Source organism: Aedes aegypti, chromosome 2 (assembly GCF_002204515.2).
Source record: "Aedes aegypti strain LVP_AGWG chromosome 2, AaegL5.0 Primary Assembly, whole genome shotgun sequence".
NCBI classification, from domain to species: domain Eukaryota; kingdom Metazoa; phylum Arthropoda; class Insecta; order Diptera; family Culicidae; genus Aedes; species Aedes aegypti.
In genome coordinates, this window is record NC_035108.1 from 48,765,886 (window position 1) to 48,785,381 (window position 19,496).

The 19,496-nt window shown below is 42.3% G+C and overlaps 1 protein-coding gene across 4 annotated transcripts in view; it reads left to right on the plus strand.

Annotated features, from left to right (window-relative positions):
• Positions 1-19,496, plus strand: part of LOC5571684 (protein melted) — a 43,187-nt gene that overhangs the window by 13,790 nt on the left and 9,901 nt on the right. For 3 of the 4 annotated variants that reach the window (XM_021840784.1, XM_021840785.1, XM_021840786.1), the window contains exon 2: positions 11,551-12,138. In XM_021840784.1, the coding sequence (XP_021696476.1) occupies positions 12,034-12,138 (105 nt within the window). In that variant the 5' untranslated portion in view covers positions 11,551-12,033. The remainder of the gene's footprint in view (positions 1-11,550; positions 12,139-19,496) is intronic. The other variant, XM_021840787.1, reaches the window with a different exon arrangement.

Below are 19,496 nucleotides of genomic sequence, written 5' to 3' on the forward strand. Positions count from 1 at the left end.
ATGTCTTGAAGTGTCTAAATTGCTATTAAATCGAAAACACTTTAAAATTTGTCATTATCTTGTTTAGATTTATGAAATTAAAGTATTTCATGAACATGGAATTATTCTGTGAAACCTGGAAAACCTGAAAATACTCGATTATACAGAATTTCAGAGTCGATTATTCGGAATTTTAGAGTCGATTAACCGGAGTATGTTTTTTTTTATATTCTTGGTTTTCGGTTTTATGCATAAATTTGAGATAATTCAGTATTGCAATATACATACAATATTTTGGACGTAGGAAAAGGGGGAGGGTTAAAAAAGAAGTTTTTTGTGTATGCTGGTCAAAAAATTTGTTTTCTTATCAAGACTCATAATGTTCCTAGAAATAATTTCTGGATACGCCACTGCATCACACACAGAAAATTCTTGCACGATTGACATAACTTTTCCGATAGTTGTTTTAACATGCCTGGATACGATTGTTACAAGCATATTATCGGTGCTTCTAAACTGACAGTACACTGAGAACAGCGTTGCAGTTGAAAATACTATATTAGAGGGTTAAATTAAATACACAACGCCACTTGATTTGTGCAGACTAAATTTGCATTTATTTCAAATATTTTGTGCATTCAATTTTACCATGGTACCATTTCGACAGTAAAAATTACTATATCATGGTTAAAAACTTGCTGCAAGCCAGAATCGAACCGAGGATCTTGCGATTGTCAAGCGCGAACGCTTACCGCTCGGCTATCGATGCGGTTGGAATGAGAGGGACCAAAACGCAAATAAAAAGCGTTCTTGATAGCTCAATCGTGATTGGAATAGTAAATTTAAGAACTTGTTCATGGTTCTCATTACTTCAACGCTTGTTTCAGTGTATGGTTTGCCCAATCGCTTTTGCTTTTGTTTCTGTCTTCCATCACATGAATATTTCAATTATATTATTGTTGAATCAGCTTTCCGTACATTATTACCTTGAAACGTTATGAGCTGTACCGCAAAAAACCACTGTTTTCCAACAAGCGATGTTGGAGTAGATGTATGTTGATGGGCTCTCACTCACAAGATAGTAGTTTGTATTCCTGCTCCCATATTTATTTACATTTTGTCGCATTTTTGCAATGTCGATAAAGAAGAGTCGTGCCGGTTATAACAACACAACATCAACAATAATACCATTGTCATGATTGAATATTAATATTGAGTCAATCATATCTATGGTTGATTCAATTAATTCGTGTAGTTGAACCAATCATACCAAATAGTTAAACCTAGCATAGATATTGTTGAATCAATTTTAATGTATGGTTGACTGAAATCCAATGTAAAATATGATTGATCTACCAGCAAACATGATTGACTGGACAATTCTTTTTTCTCCGTGTAGTTCTCGTCCATGCACAAACTTGCCAACCTCATGTACGTCCTGACCTTTCCTTTCCATACTGCATCCATCCTTTGGGGGTAATAACCAGTCCTCGAGAAGATTTCGAAAATCCTTGACTTGAACGCTGGGGAAAAGAGTCGCTACGTCGAAAAAAAAACCATCATCTCGTCATCCTCGATGTTCTGGGAGATCTCCTGGGTATTTTTAACTGACCTAAGTAGTGGGGAAGGGGTACGACATACTCTGGAATTTCTTGACTAACCATTTCGCCAGTTTATGAGTTGGGATATGCCGATAAGATTTGATTAAATATTCATGCGTCTGCCGATATGATTTCTCACACCCAGGAGGAGGAGTAGGAGGGAAAACTTCTGTTTTGGATCTACTTCTCATCAGGGAAGAAAATTCATCGTTCAACTTCCCTACACATCGAATCATTCGTTTCAACCTAGAGGATGCGGGCTCGAACATCTAGGTCGTCAACGGCTTTCTAGGATTATTCATGAACTCCGTTAAGCCTAGATCTTCAGATCAACAAACGTATCCAGTAATAACTTGACGTTAATCCGCGTTATCCAGAATCTTCTTTGAGTACCAGATATATTTCGAAGGTTTATGAATAAGGTTCATACCTAAGCAGAACCAAACGAACTTATTCCATAAAGTTTGGAGTTCTACGACTTTCTAGGGGTTGAGCTTAGATCTTCAGATTAACATACATATCCAACCAGGTTTGCACCCTTACGGGCTCTAAAAATTATGGTGAACCAAGTTTAACATTTTCCGGTAATCATTGCACTCTTTTGAATAGAGGCCTTCCAATCTACATGCGTAGCTTGTAACGTTTCTAACATTAATGAGTAAAGCCTGTTTGGCTGTACAGGCTCAATGAAATCAGTTGTTGATAGACTCACACTCAAAATCTCAATCAAAACGCTCTCCCGTGAGAGCAAACTCATTAGAGATCTGTTTCGCAAATCTCACGCTTGAGATTTTGATGCAAAATCAACTCAATCAACTCAAACCGTAAAAAAATGATTCAGACGCAAAAACTCGTGAAACACGAATGTTGTTGTTTACGTTAGAAAGGATTGACATAACTTTAGCAGACTAACAAGGAATTATTGCCGTGTGTGAGTAAACTGTGGAAATACGAGACAATGAGTTAAAAAGGTGAGCCAACTCATCTATGATATTTTGACTGCTGAGTTGCATGATTGACAACTCACGCATGAAAAATTTCAAGCATGAGTTGTGAGAAATTCAGTTTTTCACAACACCATATCCAGTTTCAAAATCAAAGATTGTTTACAGTTATTCAACATTTTCTTTGAGTGAAGGCCTTTGTATCAACAGACGTAACCAGAGATCTTTCGAAGGCTTATAAGTTTGAATTACTGGGGTCGGTAAAATTTTACTGGGTTTTGGAACTACTAAAAAAGTCAGTAAAATGAAAACTGTCGCCACGCGTAATTAAAAAGCAAATTTCACCATGTTTTATTTTTTATCGATATATGATATAAAAAGCAAGCTCTCTGCAGAATTTCAGTAAAAAATCTCTGTTTTTCGATTTCTGACATTTTTTTTAGTTTACTGACTTTTTCGGTAGTTCCAAAACCCAGTTACTCGTTACGCTTGTAGATCTGATGGCCTATACTACAAGTAGTTCTTAGATAACCTTCAAAGGTCGTTGAACTCAAATGCTGGTAGCGTGTAGATATATAAGCCCGTTTAGGTATCAACCTTGTTTCTAATCCTCCGAAAGGTACGCTTGTAGATCTGAAAAAGTTCTTGTATATATCATTATATTTTAATGAGTCAATATGAGTATAAATGCTGTTCATAAACATTCGAGAGATCACTACAGTCGAAGCGCGTTATAACGACATCGCAAGGGACCGTCGCAATAGATACAAGTCGTTATAGAGAATAGATATAACACTGAAATATTTTTCATGGGACCGAAAAATGTCGCTGTAGAGAGCTTTTGTCGTTATAAAAGTTGTCGTTATAACGAGCTTCGACTGTAGTTATACTTGTAAATATGAAGGCCTAGTTTCCACGGAGTTCCCAATGACCTAGATCACCAAGACAAACCAGCAATGACATTTACGTAACAAAAATTCAATTTACTGTCGGACGGGGCTACTTTGGACACTCACCTTTTGTACAAATTAGCAGCGTAAACATTAATCTGAACAATTTTGTGTCTTCAGCACTTTTATTAATCAATGTATGCTCTACCACTAGGCATGATTTTTTTTTTTTTGGAACAGCATCAACAATAACAGGATAAACAAGAAAACATTTCAAAAATGTCCGAATAAATATTCACAAGGTATAAAACATTGGCTATTCAAACATTGTTTGAATTTTACCCATGTTGTGGAAACTTATTGGGAGCATCACAAAACTATCAAATCGTCATGTTTCATGAAAATTTTGTGTTTTGTTTTGCTTAAAATTGTTGTTTTATTAAAATAATTGATCCAAGATCTTATTTTTATTTTGTTATTATGTTTTGGTTTGTATATTTTACAACATCAAGAAGTTAAAATAAATTTTTGTTAAAGTGAATAGACATAAAACACACATATTTCAATACGTACCTATGACAAGTTCACAACATAATTTCAAAAACAATGTTTTCCGTCATATTTAACATGAATTTGCAGTACAAAACAAGTGCATCCTTTAAATGCTTAAAATAAATTACTCTTAAGCCAGCTCTAAATTGCTAATAAGGTAAAAGCATATTACAAAAGCAAACTTATTTTTTTACGATCTTGCAAAACTTTACTTCATAGATTGAGTTTTTAATGAAAATTACTTACTGGTATTAAATTAGTTACTGGTATTAATGTGATCCTTCTACATATCGTTCTTACAACAGTAAGAATAGAAAAATCAGAGGGGGTTGTGTACAAGACACGACCGCATGACGTTAACTACGCCAAGTGACTTTCTGCATTTGAATTTTAGTCGATTGTCATAGTTGCTGCCTTCTTTTAGTTCTAACTCTAACATAATATCGTAACGGTCGCAACATTATAGATTTTCAATTGACACCTAGTATATTGCCGTAAGACGTAGTTAACGTCAAAAGAAGAATGAGCGAAGAAGCAGAAATTGGTCTGCTCTTATAGTGTGCTTCCCAACCCACGTGTTTGGTTGCGTAAGAAAGAGGTCGACATTTTCACAATTTTCGACAGTCTATCGTCAAAAATCAAAAGTTTTCTTAATTTGAGTAAAATGTTGTATAAATTCCCGACCGATTGGTGGGAAAAAAAATAGAAAATCTACCGATAAATGGCTGAGTAAAAAGTATTTAAAATCTTACATAATTTCGTGACGGACGCAATATTTTAGATTTTCAATTGACACCCAGTATATTGCCGTAAGACGTAGTTAACGTCAAAAATAAATAAATGGCTGAGTTTTTAGTATTTAAAATCTTACATAATTTCGTGACGGTCGCAACATTTTAGATTTTCAATTGACACCCAGTATATTGCCGTAAGACGTAGTTAACGTCAAAATTTAAAATCTTTCCATACATGGGGAAAGAAGGGGAACCAAAGCTGGCAAATTTTGCGTTACGTAATATTTGAATCATTCCTTAACAATAGAAAATATATTGCATCCCAACGGCACAGCAGCAGCGTCCTCGGAAACATCCTCAAATTGCCGTATTGTCAATTATTCGTAATAAATCAATTATTGTATGCTGCTATGAGATAAATTAAGAAATTATAGCAAGTATGTGGTAAACACATAAGGGAATATTACACAATTAACTCTTTAAAACACATTTGTTGGCTCTGGAAAGGGCCGATTGAATTGTTGAATTTGCGTAACACGGACACACTTTGACGGCGCACTGGTTGCAATCCTCCTCGCCCGATGAGATTTGCGGTGGCTTCAACAAGCGGCTTCAGTCGTGGCGGCGTGTTGTTGTTCCATTCGCGTTCCATTGAAATCTCGTACAAACAGCTTGCCTCTGGTAGCGAGGAGCTGAGCAGGTTTGGAGGAGCTCTTACCAGCTCGAAAGCGAAAACAGAATGAAACCGAATTCAATTTAATTTAATTCATTTTATTCATTCTTGTTTTGGTTTTACAATAATTTTACATTTTAAGTGTTTCTACTCTCAAGTACTTCATCTTTAGTTTTCGATTTTTGTTACACATGTCTTATGTTAGTTTTAATTTAGTTCATCATTCAAAGTTTACATTTTGGCTTGAAAAGCTCTGTTTGTTTTAATTTGTTAATTCGATAACCTACCTAATCTTTCTTAGCCTAAAGGGCCAGCTCCGGGGCAGGCGTTCACATTCCTACGACCAGGTCCTCTCTAGTTTCCATTTTCAAGAATGAAAAGGCCTAGAGCACAGATCTGCTCGTAGCGAGTTTTGCAGCATCGCAGTCGATCCGCAAGTTGGTGGAAGATGGGCACCAATTGCTCCATCGTATATAGAGGAGAACCCTCCTCCGGGAGGGATTCGCCTTCTTGTTGTTGCCGCCGGAATCCAGGAGGTGGAGGGGGTGGCAGCCACGGATTGTTGGATGACTTAGGTGTGGGATTGGATCTGGAAGCCGCTGGTCCAGATGTTAGTTCCGGGAAGTTCAGGATGTCCAGCGCCGGAGGATGGCTTCTTGGTTGGTTCTTCGTCCTTGCTTTTTTGCGGATTTCGATGAACTCCTTACGCTTCAGGCAATCTTTGGAAGAAGCTTGATGTGGACCTCCACAATTGGAGCATTTCGATTCCATTTTTGTGTCCGGAAATTCCTTCTCGAATGCAACACGCATGCATCCTTCGATGTTGTGGTCATCTCCACCACACTTGGCACAGCGGGGAGCCATGAAGCAGTTTCTTGTGCCGTGACCAAAACCACAGCAGTTCATGCATTGTGTCACTTCGCGATGCACTGGACGATAACGCTGCCACTCAACCTGGGTGTAGTTGATGATCCTGATGGTTTTCAGCTCCTTGAGGGTGATGGAGTTTCTCTCGATGTGGACCAGGTAAAGTTGGTCGCGGTATTTGCGTGTTGTGTCACGCCGGGCGATCTTGTAGAGGTTTGTCACCTTCAGACCACAGTTCTCCAGCTCCTTCTCGACATTCTTGGTGTCCATATCTTCAAGTCCACGAAGTACTACCTTCAGTGGCTTGTCCCCGGGAATATCATGAGTAAAATACTCATGTTTTCCCATTTTCAGGATGTCCAGCACCCGATAAAATTGAGGCTTCGAATCGGCCAGTACTTTTAGCCCATCGGAGCACAGCCGTAAGGAACACTTGAGGGTGCCCTTCGCAATGCGTTCTCTGAGCGTTTGAAGCAGACCCGGAGGGTCTCCTTGAATATAGATCAGCGGGCACTTCTCCTTCCGCTCTGGGTCAACCATGCTTGGCACAGCTGCGATCCGTTTCTTCTGCTTGTTGGTAACCGGTGGAACACTAGTTTCGCCATCCTTCAGGGTTGAGAAGGTGTTGTTTGCGAGAATACTCGTCTCATACTGACTGGTCGGGAGACCAGCGCTTGCTTCAGCCGGTAGCTTGCTCGCATCGATTCTCGGAGTGTTGCTCGTCTGGTGTTTTTTCGCGGTCCTACGCCGGTTTACATCGTCATCGCTCGGTGTTCGTTTGAGCGAGTTACCCACTGCCGCGTTGGCTGCTTGCTTCTCCATCTCGGAATCGCGAGCAGGACTCGCACCGCACGGAAAGAATTTCGACCGAATCAGTTGTCTGATTTGCACACGCACCGAATTAGACGTCTGAACACGTCAGACACTCGGACTAGAATGAAACCGAATTCAACGAAGAAGGGATGCTTTATACCCTTAGAATAGCAGGTGATGCTCCTCCTTTCAAATTCTTCGTTTTCTTATCTGGGAAATAGGCTATATGAAACTGATGTCTGGGTAAGGGATGTACAAGATTAGCATTATGCTGTTATTGCATCCCGACGGCACTGCAGCAGCGTCCTCGGAAACATCCTCAAATTGCCGTATTGTCAATTATTCGTAATAAATCAATTATTGTATGCTGCTATGAGATGAATTAAGAAATTATAGCAAGTATGTGGTAAACACATTAGGGAATATTACACAATTAACTCTTTAAAACACATTTGTTGGCTCCGGAAAGGGCCGATTGAATTGTTGAATTTGCGTAACACGGACACATTTTGGCGGCTTTGGTCGATTTTCTTCAGCCATCTCGAACAAATTAAGGAATATTACACAATCAACTCTTTAAAACACATTTGTTGGCTCTGAAAAGTGCCGATTGAATTGTTGAATTTGCGTAACACGGACACACTTTTACGGCGCACTGGTTGCAATCCTCCTCGCCCGGTGAGATTTTCGGTGCTGATGACGATGTGCACTTCAACAAGCGGCTTTGGTCGATTTTCTTCAGCCATCTCGAACAAATTAAGGAATATTACACAATCAACTCTTTAAAACACATTTGTTGGCTCTGGAAAGGGCCGATTGAAATGTTGAATTTGCGTAACACTGACACATTTTGACGGCGCACTGGTACAAATCCTCCTCGCCCGATGAGGTTTGCGGTGGCGATGACGATGTGCGCTTCAACAAGCGGCTTCAGTCGTGGCGGCGTGTTGTTGTTCCATTCGCGTTCCATTGGAAACTGAGCTGAGAATGCGAAAGGCACTCGAGACTTGCTCGCTGGCCATGTTCACAGTCTGACGGCAAAAAGAAGAATGAGCGAAGAAGCAGGAATCGGTCTGGTTTTATAGTGCGAAGCGGAACGCAAAAGAAGCGTGGAAAACTGCTTGCACGTGATTGGTTGCGTAAGAAAGGGGTCGAAATTTTCCAAATTTTCAATAGTTTATTGTCGATATTCAATAGTTTTCTCCATTCGAGAAAATTGCTGTATACATTTCCGACCGATTGGTGAGAAAATTTTTAAAATCTATAGATAAACGACTGAGTTATTAGCGTTAAAAATCTTTCATAATTTCGTGACGGTCGCAAAATTTTAGATTTTCAATTGACACCCAGTATATTGCCGTAAGACGTAGTTAACGTCAAAAAACAGTTTTTTTTACATACCTCATTAATCATCGCAGTACCTAGTAGTTACATCGTTCGATTATGTCAACTTGCAAATCAAGCATTTGTAACTGATAGTTCCATTTAAGAGGAAGTTGAAAGTTAAAGTTTCATACTGCAAACTGAGAATAGTGAATAGCATGTTTCGTTGAAATTTGTTATATATGTGTAACTGTTTCTAGCTTTGCAGATTTCTAAATTATGTTTATTAATGAAAAACGTTCAATAACATCACAGTGGACGATAATCTATAGAATCAGTTTGACAGTTATAAGGAAAAATCATTTCATTATCAAATTGTAAAAATGTCCAAAGTAGCCCCTTTTTTGTCTTTAAGGACACACTTTTTTCGTTATTCAAGCATTTTTGTTATTTCTTGATAAATTTGCCTCATATTTTGCACATTTGTTACGTACATATACAACTTAGATATGGGCAAGAATTATCAATATCCATCTATAATTCTAAGAGTTACAAATCCTCAAAGTTAAAAAATGTGGAAATAATGTCAAAAGAAGCCCCGTTTGACGGTACGTAAAATTCTCTTTAAATCCATAAAATAAAATAAAGTAAAAAGAGGTTTGCGTACACTACGTAATCTGCTGGTGCTAAGCGTACTACTGAACAAATTTATGAAATCTTACAGCATTACAAGCATGCTTTTTTCAATTATTAAACCGTTTATTCTCGAAAAATGTTCTTGCTGATTTCGATTTTAAATTACCTGTGAAATAAAACATTGAATGAAATAAGCATTTTGACGTTATTTCCTAATTCAGGGGATTCAAATTTCATAGATTAGGGAAATCTGTATTCTCACATCTGTGTTTTTGAAAACTTTTCAAGCATTGCCGTAGGAGCCAAGCCATCCAGTATAACATATGTGCAAATTTCAGCATTAACCGCAGCCAAGCTGCCTATTTTTGAGATCCTATCAGAAGAGGTGGCGCAGAAGTGTGTATAGACGAGATACATGAGCTACATTGGCAATAGTAACCGATAGGAAAGTGGTGAAACTAGTACCTACATATCCAGCTACAGTTGGACCGGTTTGTTGTTTTTCTTCACGGTGGTGCCGAGAAGAATTTGATTAGACATCGAGTCGAGACGACCCATATGCAGTCTATGGTGGAAGAAACCAAACGCGGGAGACTAATCCATTCTTTGATGGGAGTGCTTATAAGTGGGATGCTAAACAGCGAAAGTGGGTGGTTTGAAGTTGATGCAAACAAGTTTTAGGTGATTTGAAACTTGAAATGTAACATCAATTTACAATGTTTAGCATTCATTTTTACTTTGAAATTGAGAAAGTATTGAACTACGTTAAATAATCCAAAACTGGCAATTGAGCGATAGGTTTCTTAGTGATAAGTAGTCTCAAACCAGACTTTTATAATTTCTTGTACTTAATTACTCATTTATTCAGCGGCCAATAAGAAAAACTCTGTTTCCTCCTGAGCATTGATAATTTTTACCTATGTTTCTTCGTAATGTTCAATCACTAATTTAATTTTTACATCAACACCTAAAATTTTGGACAGCTTGATTGGGTTCGTGAATTTTATTTTATATTCATGTTAAGTGGTGTGAATACGGGTGCTACTTTTCATTCGATTCAAGTCTCCTCCTATCAATCGCTTAGACTAGATTATCACGTGCTTGTTTTATTCAAATTGACAGCCATCAACGATGAACTCGGTTCAATTGGGATAAGCACAAGCTTGTTTTCCATTTCTAGGCACGTTTCGATTTGGCTGCGAAACTTTTGATCCAATTACCGAATTCAGGAGGACGCTCACTTCGATTGCGAATTCATGAAAGCAATCGAATTTGTGTAATTCGCACCTCGGTTCGATGTCCTTGTGAGTTTGATAAGAAGTGCGACGGTGTGGTGAGCTGCATTTCGATTTGGAGTTTTCTGTTATCGATTGTGACCTTATTGTATAACTTAAAATCATTTATTGAGATTATACTGATATGATGGCTTATCCAAAACGATCGACCTATTACATTTGGTTTATTGATAGATTGATTCGATAGCTTTATAATGAGTTATAAATGACTCCTTTCCAAAGATATTCCTTCATTTCTAGAAATTGTCAATTTTTTTTGGATTTCCACAAATATTTTAAAAGATATTCGGGTTAATCTGAAAATACTTAAATACCGTTGTTAAACCCAAACCCAAACTTTTATATGAATGGCTATTTCATTAATAATAAATAGTTTTCAAAGTAAAACTACTAATAAACGTAGCCAAAAACTGTTATACAGTAAAGTAATCTCTCTATATACCTACACATATTCTACTTTCAATATCATGTTTTTCCGCTACTGTGCTCATCCACCTTCCTTACAATTTCGTCTTGATCAGAAAACAGAAATCTCATTTCTTCACCAAAATTTGAGCTGGTCCCATCATTTCCATTTTCATTCGAACCCATCGTCTTTCACTCTCATTAGACATACTTTGCATAACTATGTCAAGCCACGACAAGCCTATGCGCCAAAGCAGCGGATCGCTTCTCCACCTCCAAGCTCTTCTAATGCTGAACCGCTCTCACTCTTACAAGAGGAAACATCTCTGGTCTCAGAGTCTCAGACGCATTCCACAGTTGGGGCAAAACGAGATCCGTTACCTAAAACTTGAATTCCTCGTTTTCCGAATGCCTGGTGTCCCAGACAGACAGACTCGTAGATATGCACGCACTCGTACCGAAAATTGAATAACCCCTCTTGTCGTCTCCGGAAAATGCTGCGAGCAAGAATTTGGATATTAGGATAGATGTATGTACCAGCATTCGTATCCCTGAGGAAATATATTTTTGTAGGTATATCAGTCAGGGCCTTGCTTGGCATAACAGTCGAAGAGGTAAGCAAATTTAAATATTTTCGAAAATGTTGCCACAAAATTCCATTTTAAAGAACTCTAAACAATTTAGGCGTATTTGTGTCGTAAATCGGTACATAATCTGGGGTGGCGAATAACGGAACATCTACCCTACTGCATGCTATAATTAGCCCGTTTAAATTTAAGTGTGTCATTAATCTCCAAACTTAATCCATTTTCTCTCTATCTCTGTGTCGGTTTTGCAGATTCCTCCTGTCGGACGGTTGAGACCGTCAAGTCTTGGCGAGTAAAATCTCCCGGTGGCAGCATCATCAGAGGAGCGACCATAAGAGCACATCAGTCGCCTGGTGATTGGCACTTCATTAATTCTAAGTGAGTGTGGAAAAGCGGTTTTCCGAGCCGAGCGGGGCGATGCAGCTGTTGAAGAGGGGGGCAATGTGATGAGTGAAAAGCGTGTTGTTTTTTTTTTCGATTGCAGCACTATCAGTCTAATGGAAGTGGAGTTTGATGGTAATCCTATAGTGGAAAAATTGTGCGATACTAAAACGAAGCTCGAAGAAGAAGCAAACACAGTAGCTATAGTGGAGATTATCAATGTTGTGCTGGGAAACAGTGGTCAATGACAGGGAGTGGAGTTTTCGATGAAGCAGATCAATGTTAGATTGATTGAAACAGCCTAAGGGGGATAAAGGCGTTAGTGGAAAGTGATATCAGTCGCAGCTAGCAAAATGCATGATTTATTTACGACGGTTCTCTCGAAACGAGACCTCTCGCGTGCAGGGGAGCTGTTTTCGGTGGCGGATTTGGAGATAGTGAATGATCTCAGTGAAGTGGTAAGTCAATTTGTATTTTTTTTATAGAATTAATTAAGAATAATTTTGAAAAATAAACAGTACTTGATGACAGGGCTTTAAGGTGAAGATGAATCGAAGCCAAATCTCAAATTTTCAAAAGCACAAATCTGGAGAACCAAACATCCGTTTAAGCTGAAAACTTAATCGATTGGTCACTAGCTGGTGGTGACCAATCGATTAAGATTTCAGCTCAAACGGGTGTTCGGTTCTCCAGATTTGTGCTCTTGAAAATCTGAGATTTGGCTTCGATTCATCTTCACCTTAAGAGGTGCAAAATTGGCACAGTCTGACACATTCGCTCGTTTCTCGCGTTAAATTGGCTGCATCCTTCAGGAGAATGGGCAGATTTGATCAATACCGTGTATATCTCATTTAAAGGATCTCGCGAATACGAGATAAAGTTAGATTAAATTGGAAAATTACGTTTCAATAAATTTGGAATTCACTGTACTAGACACATGCTAACCATCAAACTGATACCTTACTTACTTACTTATTTGGCTTTACATCAATTATCTTGATAAAGCCTCGTCAACAATATTTCACCAATTCACTCGGTTCATGGCCGCTTCTCTCCATCCTCGACTGTGACCCACGCTCTCCAGATCCTGGTGCACCTGGTCAATCCACCTAGCTCGCTGCGCTCCACGCCTTCTTGTTCCGACCGGATTCGTAGCGAACACCGTCTTTACAGGAAACCGGCTTTGTCCGGCATTCTTGCAACATGCCCTGCCCAACGTATCCTTCGCCGTAGAGTTGAGCGAGCGAGTTTTTTCTGGAGTCCATAGTAGGCACGACTTCCGCTGATGATGCGCCTTCGTATTTCCCGACTAACATTATTGTCAGTCGTCAACAAGGATCCGAGGTAAACGAACTCATCCACCACCTCGAAGGTATCCCCGTCTATCGTAACACTGCTTCCTAGGCGGGCCCTGTCGCGCTCAGTTCCGCCAACCAGCATGTTGTTTTTTTTTTCGCATTCGCCATTAGCCCGACTCTTGTTGCTTCGCGTTTTAGGCGGCAAATCTGCCACCGTTTCAAATTTTCTCCCAATAATATCCATGTCGACCACGAAGCAAACAAATTGTCCGGATCTCGTGAAAATCGTGCCTCGACTGTTAAGTCCGGCTCTCCGCATGACACCTTCAAGCGCAATATTGAACAACAGGCACGAAAGTCCGTCGCCCTGTCGTAGTCCCCGCCGAGACTCGAACGAACTGGAGTGTTCGTCCGAGATCTTCACGCAGTTTTGCACACCGTCCATCGTTGCTCTGAACAATCTTGTAAGCTTCCCGGGAATGCTGTTCCTCGTCCATGATTTTCCATAGATCTACACGGTCGATACTATCGTATGCCGGTACTCACGGCATTTCTGGAGGATTTGCCGCACGGAAAAGATCTGGTCCGTTAATGAGCAGCCGTCGATGGAACCTGCTTCCCACGAACTCGTTTGCTATAGGTGATAGACGACGGAAAAGAATCTGGGATAGCACTTTGTAGGCGGCGTTTAGGATGGTGATTGCACGTTAATTTTCACACTCCAGTTTGTCGCCCTTTTTGTAGATAGGGCATATAACGCCTTGGTTCCACTCCTCCGGTAGCTGTTCCGTTTACCAGGTTCTGACTATCAGCCGTTGCAGACAAGCGGTCAACCTGTCCGGGCCCATTTTGATGAGCTCGGCTCCGATACCATCCTTGCCAGCGGCTTTGTTGTTATTGAGCTGTTGAATGGCATCCTTCCCCCATCGTGGGAGCTGGTTGGTTTCCACTGTCCGCTGTGCTGACGTAGCCATCGCTTTCGCTGTCCTGACCTTCTGTGCCTGTGCCTGTGTTCTCTGTGCCATTCAGGTGTTCATCGTAGTGCTGCTTCCACCTTTCGATCACCTCGCGTCCGTCCGTCAAGATGCTCCCATCCTTATACCGGCACATCTCAGCTTGCGGCATGAAGCCTTTGCGGGATGTGTTTAACTTCTCATAGAACTTCCGCGTTTCTTGAGAACGGTACAGCAACTCCATCTTTTGGCATTCCACCTCTTCCAGGCGGCGCTTTTTGTTCCGGAATTGGTGGGTTTGCTGTTTCCGCTTCAGTCTGTATCGTTCCACGTTTTGCCGCGTACCATGCTGCAGCATTGCAGCCCGCGCTGCATTCTTCTCCTCTAAAACCTCCTGGCACTCCTCGTCGAATCAATCGTTTCTTGAGCTCCGTTCCACATATCCGACAATGCTTTTGACTGTCCTCCAGCAGTCCTCAAGAGCGGCAACGCTACCTCAAGATGCTGAGGGTACGAATTGGCGACATCCGGTTGTTTCAGCCACTCGAGATTGTACCGGGACGGGCGTCGGTACCGTACATCGTTGATAACGGATAGTTTTGGGCGCAGTTTCACAAGGTAGTGGTCGGAGTCAATGTTAGCGCCACGATAGGTTCTGACGTCGGTTATGTCGGAGAAGTGCCGTCCATCGATTAAAACGTGGTCGATTTGCAATTCTGTCTGCTGAGGTGATCTCCAGGTGTACCGATACGGGAGGCTGTGCTGGAAATAGGTGCTTTTGTTTTTTTTGTTTTTTACAAGGGGGAAATCTGCAAACAGATCCCCTGAGAAGATAACTCAGGGAATGCGGGGATGACGCACCAACGACGACCCGCTAAAACCAGCCTATGCACTGTGCATGAGCAATTCATTTAGAATTGCTCAAGTGGTGAACAGTGCATCGACATGACCCTTGGACTCAGACCCTCATCTCCCCGGAACCACCTTACGGTATTTCTTCGGGAAGGGACCAGTGCATATAGCACAACACGTGTAGCAGAAGTAGCCTAGGCAAACTGCTTCTCCTAGCCGACTTAAACAATGTTACAAGGGACCAGCCTCGGCAGGGCTAATCCTCTGCAGCCAACTCTTGGTCGGCGCGCCATAGACGCTGCAATTCTAACATAATGTGAGTGACAGCCGTAGTTACTGCATTCCAGCACTCGGCATCCGCGCACATTCTCTCTATAATATTGTCAGGGGACGTGTCCCCTCCGCATGTAGTGAGCATGCGACCTCTCACAACAATGAAACGGGGGCAATCGAACACGACATGCTCCGCTGTTTCCTCTACACCAGCACAATTGGGGCACGCAGGAGATTCTGAGTGCCCGAACCTATGCAGGTACTGTCTATAGCAACCATGTCCTGACAGAAACTGCGTCAGGTGGAAGTTCACTTCCCCATGGCTTCTACCATACCAATCTGACACATTTGGTATTAGTCGATGGGTCCATCTACCCTTAGTGGAGTTATCCCATTCCTGCTGCCAGCTTCTGGGCGTTTCCTCTTTACACGTGTCGCGGACTCCTCTGGTACCCCTTTGGTTGAAGCATTGAACATCTTCCTTGATGATGAGCCCGATGGGCGTCATCCCGGCTATGATGCACACGGCCTCTTTAGATACCGTCCGGTATGCACTTGCTACTCTTAAGCACATTATCCTGTACGTGCTTTCCAACCGCTTTAGGTTTCTGTTCGTTCTAAGCGCTTTTGACCAGATTGGTCCTCCATACCTTAGTATGGATAGCGCCACGCTTGCCAGCAGCTTGCGTTTGCTGGCAATTACAGCAGAGCTGTTAGACATCATCCTCGAAAGCGCTGCTATAGCCGTAGATGCCCTTTTACAGGCATATTCAACGTGGCTAGCGAAGCTCAGCTTGTCATCGATCATTACCCCAAGATGCCTAAGGGATCGCTTGGACTCTATGGTGCAATCACCTACCGATATAAGCGCCCGTTGCTCGGACTTGCGGTTGTTGACCACCACCACCTCAGTCTTGTGACGGGCCAGTCCTAGTTTCCTAGACTTCATCCATTCCTCAACCAGGGAAATAGAGTGCGCTGCTGTCAACTCTACTTCCTCCATCGATTCACCATAGACCACTAGGGTGATATCGTCGGCGAAGCCAACAATCTTAACACCCGTCGGAAGGGGCAGCCTCAGTACGTCATCGTACATCGCATTCCATAACAGCGGGCCCAGGATTGAACCTTGAGGTACTCCCGCGGTAATTCGAACGCTTTTCTGCCCCTCCTCTGTGTCATACAGTAGAATCCTACCATCAAAATAGCTTTCTAGAAGCTTACACAACTGCACCGGTACCTTGAGGCGGTGAAGCGCGTGTGCTATTGCTTCCCAGCTTGCGCTGTTGAACGCATTCTTCACATCCAGAGTGACAACCGCGCAGCAACGGATGCCGCTCCTTTTATGCTCGATTGCCGCCTCAGCTGTTTGAACGACCGACTGGATGGCGTCCAGAGTAGATTTACCTTTTCTGAATCCAAACTGGTTGTTGGACAGGCCGTCCGCACTCTCCGTATACGGTACTAGTCTGTTGAGAATCAACCTCTCCAATAACTTGCCCGTCGTATCTAGTAGACAGATAGGTCTATACGCCGACGGGTCACCTGGTGGTTTCCCCGCCTTTGGTAGTAGCACCAATTTCTGTCGCTTCCATACATCCGGGAAGATTCCTTGATCAATGCAGCGTTGCATCGTGGTTCTGAACATGTCCGGATCCGTGTTCACTGCCGCTTTTAAGGCAACATTCGGGATACCATCGGGTCCCGGTGCCTTGTTTGACGCGAATGATTTCACGACTTCTGCCAGCTCTTCGTTCGTCACTCTCGCCACTTCTTCTCCTTCATCTGCCGCATACGGCGCTGGGGGCCATGGGCTTATGGGATGGTGCGGGAAGAGTACATCGATTATCGATCGCAGCAACTCGGGCGATTTCTCTTGGGGCGCTATGGCTCCTTTGGTCTTAGCCATTACCACTCTGTAGGCGTCACCCCATGGACTAGAATTGGCACTCTCGCATAGACTTTCAAAGCATGCCCGTTTTCGACTCTTGATTTCCTTTTTGAGAGCCAACTTTGCCTCTCTGAATGCTGCACCGCGTTCCTCTCTTTGTGCTGAATAGGTGCTATGAATCGCCATATTCTTGGAGGCGGCAAAATCTATCAGTCGTAAGCCGTTCTCGTTCGTCAGCCGGTGGGCGCTGAACTTTCCAATCGTCGGTCTGAACTCCTCCTCCTGGCCAACCTGAGCGTTCAAATCTAGGCGTCGTGGCTTGGGCAGCGGTCGTACTCGCGTTCGAGCTGCGCGTAAAATGCGTCCTTGTCATCATCAGTGCTTCCGGAGTGAGGGCTGTGCACGTTTATTATGCTGAAGTTGAAGAACCGATCACGCGCCTCTGCATATCACCCATCACTATAAAAGCTGTTACCAGCTCGTGTGTGTTGCCGCAGCTCTGATAGATGGTATGGTTACGTCTAATCGTTCGCACCATTGATCCCTTCCAACACACTTCCTGCAATGCTACGATGCCGAATCCGCGGTCCTTCAGCACGTCGGCGAGTATGCGTGTGCTCCCGATGAAGTTGAGAGATTTACAGTTCCACGTACCTAGCTTCCAACCGCTAGTCCCTTTACGTAGCTGTGGTCTTCGCCGAATGTCCCGGTTCGTATTCTCTCGTTGATTATTCGTTGCTTGATGTTTTTACTTGCAGGGCCTGACACCAAACCCCTTAAATTTCGGAGGACCATTTTCCCTGAATGTTCGGAGAACCTACTTAATACTTGATGGGCTACAATTCGCTACGATGAATCTGCGCCGAAAGGATGAGTCTTCTCCACTGGGCTCGGTCCTGGGCCAATCGCTTCCAGTCGCTTTGAACGTTAAGTGCCCTGAAGTCCTCCTCAACTGCAAAAAGCCATCGTGTGTGCAGTCTACCAGGAAGTCGGCGGCCTCGTCCGAGTTCTCTGTTGAATATTATCTTTGGTTGTCGTTCTTCCGGCATACGGGCAACGTGACCAGCCAAACGCAGCCTGCCGTGTTTTATGCGCTTGACAATATCCACCTCTTTATACACTTGGTACAACTCGTGATGGCGGCCTCGCATGCCAGAAGCCGTTTTCTAGTTTACCGCCGAGTATTGTTCATATCCCTTTACGTTCAAACATCCCGAAAGCTCTCCGGTCGACTTCCTTCAATGTCCATGATTCATGGCCATATAGGACAAACGGAAGAATGAGTGTCTTGTATAACGTGAGTTTTGTTTTAGTTTGCAGGCTATGGGACTTCAGCTGGTTACGGAGCCCGTAGAAAGCCTGACTCGCAGCTGCAATACGTCTTTTCACCTCGCGGGTAACATTATTATCACATGTCACTAGTGTTCCAAGATGCACAAATTCTTCTACCACTTCAAACTTTTCATCACCTAGCACCATTTCGTTACCACTAACACGACGGACCCACGTTGGCCACCAGCTATCATGTACTTCGTTTTTGTGGTGTTCATTATGAGCTCGATCCTCGCTGTCTCTCTGTTGAACGGCTCGAAGGCTTTTTCCACTGCCCGACGGTCAATCCTGATGATATCGATATCGTCCGCAAAGCCAAGGAGCATATGAGAACGTGTGATAATGGTACCGCTTCTCTGCACACCGGCACCTGCGATCGCTATGTTAAACAGCAAGTTAGAAAGGGCGTTACGCTGTTTCAATCCATCTAAGGTTACGAACGATGACGAAATCCCGTCCACCATCCGCACACTTGATTTCGATCCATCGAGGGTTGCACAAATCAGTCTAATCAGCTTCGCCGGAAAGCCATGTTCGAATTTGCATAATTTGCCACAATTCGTTTCTCTTCACTGAATCGTACGCTGCTTTGAAATCTACAAACAGATGATGAGTCTGCAAGTTGTACTCCCGGAATTTATCTAGGAAACGTCGTTGATCGGCCCTCTCGGAAACCAGCTTGGTATTCGCCGACAAAGGACTCATACGTTCTCAATCTGTTGAACAGAATTCCAGACATGATTTTGTACGCCGACTTAAGGAGTGTTATCCCTCGGTAATTGGCGCACTCCCGTCGATGCCCTTTCTTGTACAAAGGGCAAATAAGACCTTCAACTAACTAGTAGACATTTGTTCTTCCTCCCATATCCTCGACATGATACAGTGAAGGAGTTCGTGCAGCTGCTCACTTCCGTGTTCGAGAAGTTCGGCCGGGAACTATGCTGGATAAACATTTCTTAAACTGATATTCTATGAACTGACTTTGATCCAAAGATAAATTCAAGTTTGTTACAAAATTTATTTGTGAATATGGCCAGATAAGGAACCACTTCAAATTTCGATATATTTTTGACATTTTTAAAATTGAGGGGTTTTCCTTTTTTTCTGATAATGATCTGAGATCTTAGATCCAATATTAGTGATCGGTTCGATCCTAAATACCGTATTTACTATGTCAATTTACATATTTGATAAATTTTTCTTTTTTATTCTTTCCA